This window comes from Setaria viridis, chromosome 5 (assembly GCF_005286985.2).
Source record: "Setaria viridis chromosome 5, Setaria_viridis_v4.0, whole genome shotgun sequence".
Taxonomy (NCBI): Eukaryota; Viridiplantae; Streptophyta; class Magnoliopsida; order Poales; family Poaceae; genus Setaria; species Setaria viridis.
Window position 1 is genome coordinate 26,513,597 of NC_048267.2, and position 13,317 is coordinate 26,526,913.

General features: G+C 49.2%; 1 protein-coding gene across 1 annotated transcript; it reads left to right on the top strand.

The window, feature by feature from the left end:
- The first annotated feature begins 3,560 nt into the window (after nucleotides 1–3,560).
- On the top strand, nucleotides 3,561–6,774 carry LOC117854475 (uncharacterized). Its single transcript, XM_034736679.2, has one exon. The coding sequence runs from the start codon at nucleotides 3,757–3,759 to the stop codon at nucleotides 6,409–6,411; it is 2,655 nt and encodes an 884-aa protein (XP_034592570.1). The 5' UTR covers nucleotides 3,561–3,756; the 3' UTR covers nucleotides 6,412–6,774.
- Nucleotides 6,775–13,317: the final 6,543 nt, after the last annotated feature.

Consider the following 13,317-nt stretch of genomic DNA (forward strand, 5'->3'; position numbering starts at 1 on the left):
GAAACTTCTTGTGAAGCCTCAAACGTCTTTTATATTGAGACGGAGGAAGTATATTCTTGTTACAAAATCTCATTTGTCTAACGTTCCCAACCACCGGTCCTGACTCCTGTAAGGGCAGGACTCGCCGCACTCTCCTCCTTGACTCAAAGTTCGTATTCGTTCATAGGTTGTCAGGTTTGCAACTTTCTTTTTTGATCTGTCATCCAATGGCTCACACAGATCCTTTTTCTTGTCGGATCAATGAACCGTAATGTTGAATCGCTGACAGAGCGATGCCCATGCGGAAGGGCTGCGGTTGCCCCGGCGCCATCGGTCGATCTCTCACTGTGCGTGGGCCATCCCTGACAGCACCCTCTGCCGGGTGGGAGGAGGATTAAGACCAGGGTCCCTGCAGGCCCCCGGATCACACCACCGCCCACACACCTGTCCTCCTCCATATATCCCTCTCGATCGTCGCCAAACCAAACGCGAAAGAGATATTAAATAATGATAAGCACGGGCAGCAGGCCGGTGGACGGATAAACGGCCAACAAAAATATCAAAAGAAGGAGCATTATCGAACAATGGAGAATGTGACATGAAGCGATCGTTTGCATTCCCTTTTCTGCGCAGGGTGACTGAAACTCATGTGGATTAGGCAGGGATATGCATGCATTCATTGGGCCTTTGCTGCTGTGTTATTTCTCCTGCCCGGCTAGCTTTGCTTTTCTCGTGCCCGGCTAGTGTCCAAATCACAGCTTCTTCTTTTTTTTTTCCTTTTAGCGTCGCCTGCACTCTTATATTTAGGATTGGGACGGACCTGCAGTTGCATTGCATGCAGCCCTTCTTGGTCGACGGCACGTCCATCCGTGCGTGACTGAATGCTGGCCTGTTTTTATTTTCTTGCAGGATCAGCTCGTCCGCAGCAAATCAAACTACCACGCCATATAAATCACTGTTGAGCAATGTAGCACGGGTGAGGGCCAGCAAGCCTAGCAACCTCCCACAGCCTAGCCTCCTGGAAAGTGCACGCCGACCAGGCCAACCACCGCGAAACGGATGGTGGTGATCGATGAAGCACCCGAGCGGAATGTAGTTACCGCCGTACGATGCAAGGACGAGCACGCTATTTAACTTGTTTTGTATACCGGCACGTGGGCTGTGGACCCGGTGTCGTTGGAATCGACGGAGCTCCTTTGAATCGGAGAGCAGTGTCCATGTCAAGGGCTGCGGTTGCCGCGGCGCCATCGAACGCTCTCACCCTGCATGGACCATGCTCTGCGACTGCGATCACACCACCGCCCACACACCCCTGTCCTGCTCCTCCGTCTCCCGGTCTCTTCGCCATCAACGACCTGAAAACAATAATCCAAGCACATTAAAGAAGTCAGGCGTTAGAAAGATAATCCAAGCACGAAGAAAAACTAACTTCTCTATTAATTAATACAAGTTCGGCAATCTCTACCAGGATTTCAGTTTTAAAAAAAAGTACGGAGAGAAACATGGATGCAGAGGGGACACGTTAATTGGGAGAATGACCATGGACGGAATGGGCAGATGATAGGTTGACTGGGAGGATGGCAGGGACTGCACTCGTTTACAAGCAACACAGCACACATGAAGTTTGCCCTGTAATTTCCCTGTCTCACTCTCTCCCTTTCTGGGCTAGGTGATTAGGCAGGATCCCATCTCTCATTGTCATGGATTAGGCTTGATGAGTGGGTCTTATCTAATTACACATGATGTGTGTGAGGCAGTGCATGTGAGCTGGGATTCATGAGCCATACATACGCTTGGGCTTGGATGCTTTCCCCTCCTGTGGGATTCCGTTATACTCCTACGTGATTCCAAGGAAAGAAACACTATTCCCGCCGCACTGTGCTGCGCTTGTTCCTTTCTCCAATTCGTGAGCCCATCATTCCTGCGCGCTGGAATCAGGGTGGCATACCATGCCATGCGTGTAGGCTGGGGATACAGTGCCTCTTGTACGACTACGACCTAATTCCCAGGCATGTGCTTGGGGAAGCGACCATACCTTGCTTTCTGTCTGAAACAAGCCCGGCTAGTGTCCAAATCACAGCTTTTTTTCCCCTTCCTGCATTCGCCTGCCGTTGCTTCGTGTGGACTCCAGCTGCTGTTCAGGTCAGGTGCCTTTTGGATCTGGGATCCAACTCAAGCCTAATGGAACAGTACAGAGCTACAACTTGTGTGTTCCAGTTTTGATGCCAGATATCAAGTGTTGTAAGCTTCACAGTCATATACCATTCGCCTATATATATAAAAAAAGAAAAAAAAACTAATCACGGTCAATGACAACGGATTAATATTGTAGCACATCTGAAAGGGCGACGTGTAGAGTTTTCAGGAGAAGATACCTTTGTGCCCAAGCGTTTGAACGAGATGCTAATGCTACTGCCGATAACACGGGGGACGCCGGCCGGATATCAGGAAAGGGAAAGAAAAGGGTACGTGCTCAGTTGTTGGGTGAAGTAGTACGCACTCCTGTTCATCCATATATGTATGCGTGTTTGGTCATAGCGTGAACGATGAGGCAACAAGGGGACCCGTCCTCACTACTGTTCCTCGCGTCGCTCTGCTCGGCTGGAACCCAACGGAATCGGCTCGCCGATGGTAGCCCCGGAGACCAGAAAGGGCATGATGACTCCACGTTGGAGGAACCGAAAGACGCAATAGCCCAATCAAAACCATCTGGGCATCTGGCCCTGATTCCATGAGAGTTGGCACGTTGCAGTTAGGGAGGGGCTCTACGGTTTTCGGGCACGGATTTGGGATTTGCAGTTGCATCCGGCTGGATCAATCGGTCCAGTCCAAGGAGAGAATGAGCAATGGTTTTTGCGTTGCTGCGACTGAAAGGCAGGCCGCTCGATGGTGTCACGGGCAATGCATGCAATGCAAGGAACAAGGAAGTCATGTGCGTGGAGGAGCCAGCCGGATTCGGTTACGTTTTGCCGTTGCCGGCGCCCGGTTCGGTCGACACCAGCTCGACGCGTGACTGCCCGAATGCCGGCCGGTTTCGTTCAGGAGCTCGCTCCTCCGCCGCAGGAGATCACTCGGAATACGTTACCGCCAGCGCATCACAAGGGGCACGCATTGCTTGCCCGCGCACACCACAAACTCCACGGGGCGCTCGGCCTCGGTCACGGAATACACGCCGCCAGGTCATCGGAAGCACATGTGCCTCTGGAATTGTTACCACGCTAATCACCGCTCTCGGATGCGACGATCTGTTCGTTGCAGCCTCGCTCGTAGGCCTACCTGCCTGTCAGCTCGGCACGCAAAAAAATCAACACGGTGTGCTGATGACACGAGCTGCTGCGGCTACTTGGCAGCGAAGAAGCTTCGGTGCGCACAGGCGCGTGAGTGACTAACCGGTGGACCTGACCAGCATTGTTTAGTAAGAGGAGGAGATTAAGAAAGCGATTACTGTAGCAGTGGCTCGCCTAATCATTCCCGATCGTACCGTACGCGGCCTTTCCTCCAGCCAAATCATCGTTTCGTGCAACTATTAGCAAGCACCCAACCCAAACCTCACCTGCTGTGTCCGTATATATACATAACATCTCTTCAGAGCTCAGCTCAGAGACAGAAGAGAAGAAAGCAGCGCAGAACAGCGAGAGGGGGAGAAATCGATCAGCCAAAAAGCCAAAAAGCCAACAGCAACGTCACCGAGCAGAGAGACGGAGAGCGCTTTGCCCTTTTGCCGTCTCGATTCGCATCCACCTCTGCGCCGGGCGGCAACGACGGCGAGGCGCCGCGATGGACGCCCACGTGAGGAGTTCTTCAGCTGCGGATGCCGCGGCGGCGGCGCCCAGCACCAGCGGTAGCGGCGGGACGGCGTCGTACCCCTACACCGCCGCCGGCGGCGACGGGGACGACAATGCGGGCGCCGGCGGGGCCAAGGTCTGGGTTCTCGTGCTCCTCTTCGCGCTGCTCCTGCTGCCGTTCCTGCCCTCCGCGGTGCGGCGCGGCGGCCCGACGCCCTGGGCTGGAGGCGGCGGCGGAGGAGGAGGAGGAGGAGGGGGAGGCGGGGGCCAAGGGTACCGCCGCGGCGGGATCAGCTTCAAGAGCGGCTGGGACGTCGTCAACCTCTGCCTCGTGCTCTTCGCCATCCTCTGCGGCCTCCTCGGCCGCGGCGGCGGCGGCGACGGGGAGTCCTCCTCCGGCGCGGCTTCGGCGTCGGCGGCGGCCAAGGGCGACCGGCAGGATGCGTCTCTCGCGCCGCCCGCGGGGGACGTCACGGCGGCGAGGACGGACTCGGGGGACTGGGGGGAGGGCTACGACTCCTTCTCCAGCGTCTACGCCAGCCTGCCCCGCATCAACAACCACGCGCACACGGCGGGGATCCGACGGATGAAGAGCAGCAGCTCCTACCCGGAGCTGCGCCTCGGCAGCGACGGCGTCTGGAGCCTCGCGTCGCCGGAGGCCGCCTGGCGGTCCTACGACGACGCCGACCTGTACCGGAACCGCCGCCCGGAGCGGCGGGAGCGGAGCTGGGACGTCGACCCACAGGGGAGGGCGCCGGAGGTGAAGACGATCCCCGTCGACACGTTCGTCGAGCGCGGCCGGAGGTCGCCGCCGCCTCGAGAGCCGCGGAGTCGGAGGAGGAGTGTCGAGAGGCTCCCCAAGATGCCTGAGGTGGTGGAGGAGGAGAGGCCGCAGCCAAGGGACGCGGTGGTCACGCCGGCGAGGAGCATGAGGTGGAGCGCGGAGGCGGAGGACGTCATACCGGAGCAGGAGGTGCGGGTGGCGCCACCGAGAATCAGGAGGTGGAACTCGGAGTCGTTGGATTCGTTTCTGGAACAGGAGGCGGCGGCGGCGGCGGCCCCGGCGAGGAGCAGCAGGTGGAGCGCGGAGCCGGTGGACGTGATACCGGAGCAGGAGGAGCGGGTAGAGCCGGCGAGTATCAGGAGGTGGAACTCGGAGTCGTTGGATGCGTTTCTAGAGAGGGAGGCAGCGGCGGCTCCGACGAGGAGCAGCAGGTGGAACGCGGAGGCGGTGGGCGTGATACCGGAGCAGGAGGAACGGGTGGCGCCGGCGAGGATCAGGAGGTGGAACTCCGAGTCGTTGGATGCGTTTCTAGAGAGGGAGGCGGTGGTGGCTGCGGCGAGGAGCAGCAGGTGGAGCGCGGAGGCGGTGGATGTGATACCGGAGCAGGAGGCGCCGGTGGCGCCGGCGAGGCTCAGGAGGTGGAACTCGGAGTCGCTGGACGCGATACTGGCGCAGGAGGCGGCGGCGGCTCCGGCGAGGAGCAGCAGATGGAGCTCGGAGGCGGTGGGCGTGATACCGGAACAGGAGGCTCCGGTGGCGATGGCCCCTGCTGCTCCACCACCTCCGCCACCGCCGCCGGCGCCTACCCGACGGCGACGGCGCAGCGTCGAGAAGCTGCCGAGGCCAGAGGAACTGGAGCAAGAGATAGTAGTGGAAGAGGTCAGGAACCCGATGCCGCCGCCAACGCCGGCCATGTTCCCGCCTGGAACGCCGCCCCCGCCGCCACCTCCACCGCTTCCGTCGACGGGGTCGCGCAGCAAGAAGAAGCGGGGCGGCAGTGTCGGCGGCGCCAAGGAGCTGGCGTCCGCCATTGCTCTGTTCTACCAGAAGAAGCGCAAGAGCATTACCATGAAGGCCAAGAGGCGGCCCCACCACCACCACCATTCCGACGACCACTACTCGCCGCCGTCGTCCGACGCGTCGGCGAGCCCCGACTCCAGTGTCCGCACCACCAATGCCGCGCCGCCGCCGCCGCCCCCGCCGCCTCCCCCGCCCCCGCCGTCCTCCATCTTCTCCAACCTCTTCAAGAACAAGAAGGGCGGCAGCAAGAGCCGCCGCATCCACTCCGTCGCGCCGCCGCAGCCGCCACCCCCGCCTCCACCCACTCGCCGATCCAAGAAGCCACCCCCGCCTCCGTCTCGCCCCGCTCCTCCAGCACCATCGCCGCCACCGGTCAGTGCGCGCCCGCCGCGCGCCCGCGTGCACGCGCACACGCACACGCACGCGCAGCAGCCGCCATTGTACCCCACCCCCAGGCGCGTCTACTACACCTACTACCCGCTCCCGCCGCCGTCGCCGCCGCTACCTCCACCTCCCCCGCCGCCACCACCGCTGGTATCCGAGGGCGATGGTGATACTCCTTCGGTGCCGGCCTCGCCGGCGCCATCGTACTGCGCGAGCCCCGACGTGAACACGAAGGCGGACAGGTTCATCGAGAGCTTCCGCGAGGGGCTGAAGCTGGAGAAGCTCAACTCGTACCGGGAGAAGTGGCAGAGGCACATCCAAGAGGACGCCACCGTCGAGATTGAAGAGGAGGGAGAGTTCATGGTGATCGGGTCGCTCTTCGGCAGCGACGATGAGGATGACGACGGCATCTCGTTGCCGGAGACGCCGGCGACCGCTGCTGTCGCCGTCGGCTTCTAACGACACTGACATTGAAGGGAAAATTTGAAAAGAAAAAAAAAAGGGAAATTGGTCCAGAAAATGGAGGGGGAAAAAAGGATGCCACAAAAGACCATTTCTTCTGGCTGCTAATCCCGGTTTGCCTGCAGTACAGTATTCTTTGTGAATGATTTCCTTTTTCGCTAATATTCGGTAGTTAGCGGATTGACAGTGAGATTTGTGTGAGAGAGGGAGCCATTTTTGTGCTTATTTTAAAATGGCCAAAAAGCTCTCTTTGGGTGTTGCATTAGGTGAGCCGATGTGAATTTCATGTCGATTGCACTTTGGAAAGCTTTTGGAGTTTGTAAAATACAGTATGAGAAAGTTACACATCTTTACCCTTTCCTTTCTACTTTTCGTTCCTGTATGCATTCATGTACGTGTACATGTACTCGTACGTACGGTCTGTGGATAACGTGCTGTGGTTGCTGTTGCTGATACCTGCTCTGATCCTAGTTCTTGCATTGCATTGCACGAGAGGATTGGGCAGTGGCAGCAAGCTGTCAAGCATGATGATTCCAGTGTGTGTTTGGTGCGGTATTGCATAGCTATATGGTTCGTTTGAATAATGAATGTGGTCGGTTGTATTGTATGATTAGCTTGATGGATTGGGCCTCGTGTGGTTGGGCACCACCCATCACGACAACGAAATGCCACAATGCGCATCACCAACCTGACAACCAAAAACATCTGCTACCTTTTTTTAGGAACATCTACTGCTGCTAGCAGTACGGCTGCTAATCGGAATTAACAAACAATAATGGTTATACTACTTGACAGGGAGTGTGCCTTTCAGAGTTTCAGTGAAGGGAAAAAAAAGAAGGAAAAACAAATGTGCAGTAGCTCTCAAATATCATGCGCATTAATCTAATCCCATTGCGCTGGTGGATGTGGTTTCATGGAGTTTATAGTATCATGGAAATCATGATACATTATACTAGTGCTAATGGGTTCCTAGATGAACCCCTCAATCCATCCACCTTTCAAGCATACTCTACGTGTGCATGGGGCCTCCCAAGCTCCATGATTGTGAGTGCAAGCAAGCCGCTTTCATGTCCTAATCTTGCTGTTGAGGCACTGCACTTGGACTATTCTTCTGCGTTTGAATTCCTGTTTTTTTCTATTCTAGTCCCTCAAACTTTTCCCCGAGGATCAAGTCATCCCTCAACTTTTAAATTGTCCAATCTAATCCCTCTACTTTTGTTTTTGTCAAACTTGTCCTTTGTGATGATGTAGCCCTGCGTATTGGTATTTCACAAATGTGAAAAGTGGTTTTAACCCTTGACTACTTCCCTCGTTTCATGTGATCTTTTGTGCTGGACATAGCCTGCATGGGTCCGAATGAATTGGGTGTACGTCAATGCATGCTCCCAGTGCATGATGAACGAACTAATTTTTGTAGTCTTCGTTACCATCACTTGATGACAAATCAAACCATTTCGTGGTAATGAAACGGAGCACGTACACTTCTGCTTTAGAATTAGCCACGGATCAGGATTGGGAATTAATGTTTTTCCCAACTGTGGCATACAAGCTTAGCCCTAATTATTTTGCCCACACGCACATAAATCGCCACAATTATTATATAGCACATACATGGAGAATTGGTCCGTCTACAGGCAAATCCCAAAACTGTTTGTGCAACGGTGCCAACATGGTTGCTTAAACTTCTTGATTAGAGCTACCATTTTATCACTCGGGGAGTAGTATACATGAGGGTGGGAAGGACCCAAGGGTAAAAATGACTTTTTCACTAGTCTTATGCTAGCATGGAGTACCATATTAGTATAAGGACGAGTTTGATCAAGAAACAGAAGTTGAGGGACTAAATTGGTCGATCCAAAAGTTGAGGGACAAATTTGACCCATGGGGTAAAGTTGAGGGACCAAATCGTCTATTTTGCCTTTTTCAAACACGAGGAAATACTTTAATTACTATGTGTCCATCAGACATAGATGTGTTTGTGATGTTTTTTTATGCATTGTGAAAAGGGCTTGTGCATGAATTTGAACCGAGGAATAGCTTAAGGATATTTGTTTAAGGAGAAGCCATAGTGAGGTGTCAAGCTCCACCATACAACAACTTATCAGGTGGGTGCAGATTAGTCCAACAACTTGTAAAATGATCAATCTAGTACAATAACTTGTCATGTGTATGCAGATTAGTCCAACAACTTGTAAAATGCTCAATTTAGTATAATAACTTGACAGTTGAGTGCAGATTGGTCCAAAAACTTATAAAATGCTTAATTTCGTGCAAAAACTTATAAAATGCTTAATTTCGTGCAATAACATGGCAAATTAGTACACCTACAGTCCAAAAATTACAACAACAATGTAATAAGCAAAGTAGATGGGCATGTACGTGAATTTTCTTCCAATGAATAATTCTTATTTTTTGTCAATAAAATTCATGGATCGTGACATGTCTATTGCTTCTCAACTGTGTACATAACTTATTTATTTTAAAAGTGAATAAAATTTTATAATTACACTATTGGCATTAATGAAAGACTAAAGTCCACGAGAGAGACCCTATGACATGTGCTTCTGCTCATGTATTCAACAACCATAGAGAAGCATGTATGTTTCTGCTATTTTAGCTTATTTTTACTTTCTAAACAAGTACATGTGACTTTAAAAAATATTTATGGCAAACTTCTAAAAGGTACCATTAGTATGCATTACTATATTGGTTTTTTAGCTGAACAAAAAATGCAACAGTGAGTTGAACTTATCAGTACTGAATATGAAATTAAATATTCCTAATTTAAATTAAATTATTGTATAAAAATAATTAATATGAAGTTGTAACATTAATTTTATAGATATACGGAAAGGTTCTAGTCTTGGCCAAATATGCCCCTTTGACATGAGTATCAATGATCAAATATTGCTCAATAACTTGTTCCCATGCGAATATAGGCTGGCCCAGCATTAGCAAATACGTTACTTGCTACAATATTTGTACTACGAGTGCACCAATTTACCAATTTATTGCATTAATTTGAGCTTTTTACAAGTTTTCGACCAATCTGCACCAACATGTCAAGTTATTGTACTAGATTGAATATTTTACAAGTTGTTGGACTAATCTACATACACATGATAAGTTATTGTACTAGATTGAGCATTTTACAAGTTGTTGGACCAATCTGAGCATTTTACAAGTTGTTGGACCAATCTGCACCCACCTGACAAGTTGTCGTATGATGTCGTATGATGAGTGCAATTTACTCTTTTTTTTTTTTATAAATCCTTTTCGTGACATGTTTGTGCGCAAATCTTTTCTCCACTTCTACATCACAATCTTATCTTCTTCGACTTTCAATATTTTCTTTTTCATTGGTGTAAGTTGTTCCAAGTACAAGTTCGATGCACATATACCAATAATATTCTCTAGTGCTCCATGTTTAGTTTGCATGTAATATTTCGTACCTAGAGGCCTGTGTGGAGTCTCGGACTCGAATCCAGATATGTCGCCCAAAAGTAATGCGTACATCCAATTCTGTTCTAAACTAGCTAGGGATGGTGGTACGTGCACACAATTGCAACACTGTTTTGTTCCCATGCATTTTTTTTATATTTTTACAGCCGGAACGCTATTTGAGACAACGGTAGCTTAATCAGGAGCGCATTTGACTCCCGCAGGAACAAACTGGCTAATCCAACTGACTGGTCAATGCTGAAAACCACAGGCTTGCGAGTGAAGCAGCATTCCTGCGAACTCTAGCGTCATAGGCACATTCGTTGAACACATGAAAATTCGAAGCAAGGAGAGACATAGATATAGAACGAAAATGACCTATCACTGGTTTTGATCGGCCTGCCTACAAACTCTCTGATCCTACAATGATCGGCCTTGGACCTTACTATAAATCACAAACACGCAAAACATCGATCCAGCTGAAGAACAAGAAACAGTGCATGAACAAATATCCCCATGTCATACACAGACAAATTCACCACTTCAATCGACAAAATCAATCAAAGATGTGTCATCGTTTAAGCTGAACAGTTAGTAGCTAGGCCGCTGATCCACACTCCACAGCACAACAATTCTACACAAATCTAGCTAGTTCTTCAGTGATTGCACACCGCTTCTTCCGGGTACTGTTGATGTTGATCTTCTCATGATGTCTTTCGTTTTCAGCAGAACTCATCATCTGGCCTTCTAAACTTGGCCCCAAACTGAATCCATCACACTGGCGTAGGAGATTATTGTGTGCAGATGCTCATTAGTTCATTGGTTCCAGTTGCAGGTGGTGGTGGGCAGCTGCTTGCCACGCCAATTGCATTCGCAGCTTTGGTGCCAAAGCATTGACTAGAAGTTCTAGCTCCACTGCCACGCCATACAGATGACAGATTTGCTTTCATTTTTCCACCACAATTGGAGCACCACGCTTGACTACATATATTCTGATACTTTGCATTTGAATTCTTGGTTCGGTTGCCAGGAAATAGAGTTTAATAATATGTCATATGGGATTGAAAACGGCTTGTCCATGAATTTGAACCATGTATTAATTTATGGTTTAAAATGTGGAGTGATTGGTTAAAAGTGAAGCTTCATTGATTTGTCAAGCTCATGCTTATCATTGCGTGTTCTAAGTAAAACGAATTGCCCAGCCAAGTTTTCTCGTAAATCATTTCTCCACTACAACTTGGCAATCTTGTCTTGTTGGACCAATATTTCTATATTTAGTTGTGTAACTAAGAGTAGTACTAGTTCGTTAGTTCCTAACAAATCGTAGTAATAGTCATTTCGCATTGCTCTAGCAGATCCGCGAAAAATTTAGAGTTATAGGATAAAATATAAGTGGTTTAAACATGTAGGCTTAATCTAAAGTAGCACTCCCTCCGTTCCAAATTGTACGTCGTTTTAGCTTTTCTAGGTGCATAGATATTATTATGCATCTGGTGTATGTCTAGATGCATAATAATATCTATGGAGCTAGAAAAGTTAAAACGACCTACAATTTGAAATGAATGGAGTAATAAAATTGCTCAACCAAATACGAAACCTATAGCTCCGGCTCCGGCTCCAATCATTTCTGGAGCTAGGGAACTCCAACAAGAAAAAGCCCATGGTTGAGATCTGCAAGGCAAAATTTAGACATGTGTCTGCAATGCTTGTGCATATGGGCGAAACAAACTACTTGCCAGTTCCAGCTATTAGTATCTAGCCAGAAGCTTTCGGTTTATTTATTTTTTTTCTTTTCTTTTCCTTTCTTTTTTCTCTTGCATTTACTTACGTTATTTATAATATATATAGTAATAACTAGTAGAGGCAAAGCTTCTATTTATAATATATATAGTAATAACTATAATATATATAGTAAAACAAGCTGACCAATTCAACTGGTTGGTCAATGCTGAAAGCCACAAAGGCTTGCAAGTGAAGAAGCTTTACCAGGAAGTACAAACTCCCGGGTCATGCGGTGATCGCAAAAACCTGATGAGACATAATGAAAATGACCCATCACTGGCTGCCCATGATTGAAACACAAAGCAAAACACTCTGATCCTACATGCACAAAGATAGATCACGTTCCATCTGAAGACGTGTGTCACAATTTAAGCTCAACAGTAATGGAAAAACAGTAAAACAAAGAGAGAGAAGAGAGTAGATTGTTTCCAGCAGGTTCACCGGCCTCTGATTCACACACTGTAATTTCTAAACTGCATCAAACTGACTTATGAGATCATCAGCAGATGTTCAGTTCAAGCGGATTGGTTTCAGTTGGTTGTTGTGGTGGGCAACTGTTTGCTAGCCAACCTCATGCGTTTGATGATGGAGGAATCCTTCTAGAACTACCACGAGGAAATGAACCGTTTCATGTAAAATTCATTCGAGGAGAGAAGACGGCAGCCAGAGTTTGAGGATCGTATCTCACCTGCTTTGCACACTTGCTGCATGAGACATACATGGTCGGATCTCACACTGCTGTCTTACATGTGGCTATGATAGAGTGAAAGATGGTATCTTTGGTAGGGGCCTGCTGCAATTGCAAGGCAATCTGTGTAGGATTGCAATTTGCAACGACGCAACTGTACAAGGCAATTCCTTGTGTTGCAGATCAAGTGGTGTTAGTGTTAGATCAAAAGTAAATAAAAACCTCTTGTGCAAATAAACAGAATCAAATCGGTGCATCGCATGCTTTTTGTTATTCATTTTTGTGGAAGTCGCCTGAACAACGTGCTGCCAACATTGATAAGCAAAAGTTGTGCTATGGAGACACAGATGTTTTTGGTCTCTTGTCCTCTTTTTCTCAGACGACAGTGTTGCCGACAAAGATATGATTGAGCGGTCGTTGTTTTTAACCTGTATATTACACTGTTACGTCTTTGTCAGCAACCTTGTTCTAACCCTAAGAGGAGTGGCTATGGTTTAAACTCGTTGTCATGGCCACTTTCTTATCCATGAGCTGGCCATGGCCAGATCCAAATCACACAGCCAGGGGGGCAATCAGAGGCAATAAGGATAGACAACAAGTCACCAGTTCCAGTGACTGATGCTCACCAGTGTTTTTTGTTTTTATATTATTGAGAGAGAGTGACAGATGTTGTATGGTGATTCAAGTAGGCTCCGTAGGGGTGTGCTATTAGGACTTATAGTCTACTAGGACTTGAGTATTAAATCCTACTAGGTGTGGGACTCCTACTTGCATGTATAAGGGTCTTAGAGGGGACTATATAAAAAGGGGGTGGAGTCTCTAGGAATTAATCAAGCTAAAGGCAAACATCAAGGTCTCATCCAAGGCTTGTGAGAGGCAATTAGGAACGCTCAAGAGTGATAGGCTAGATAGTTCTATAGCACTGGATTCTTATACAGGGTAAGAATCAAAGGGTCTTAGAGGGTCAAGTATGGTTGTGAGGGAGCGACAAT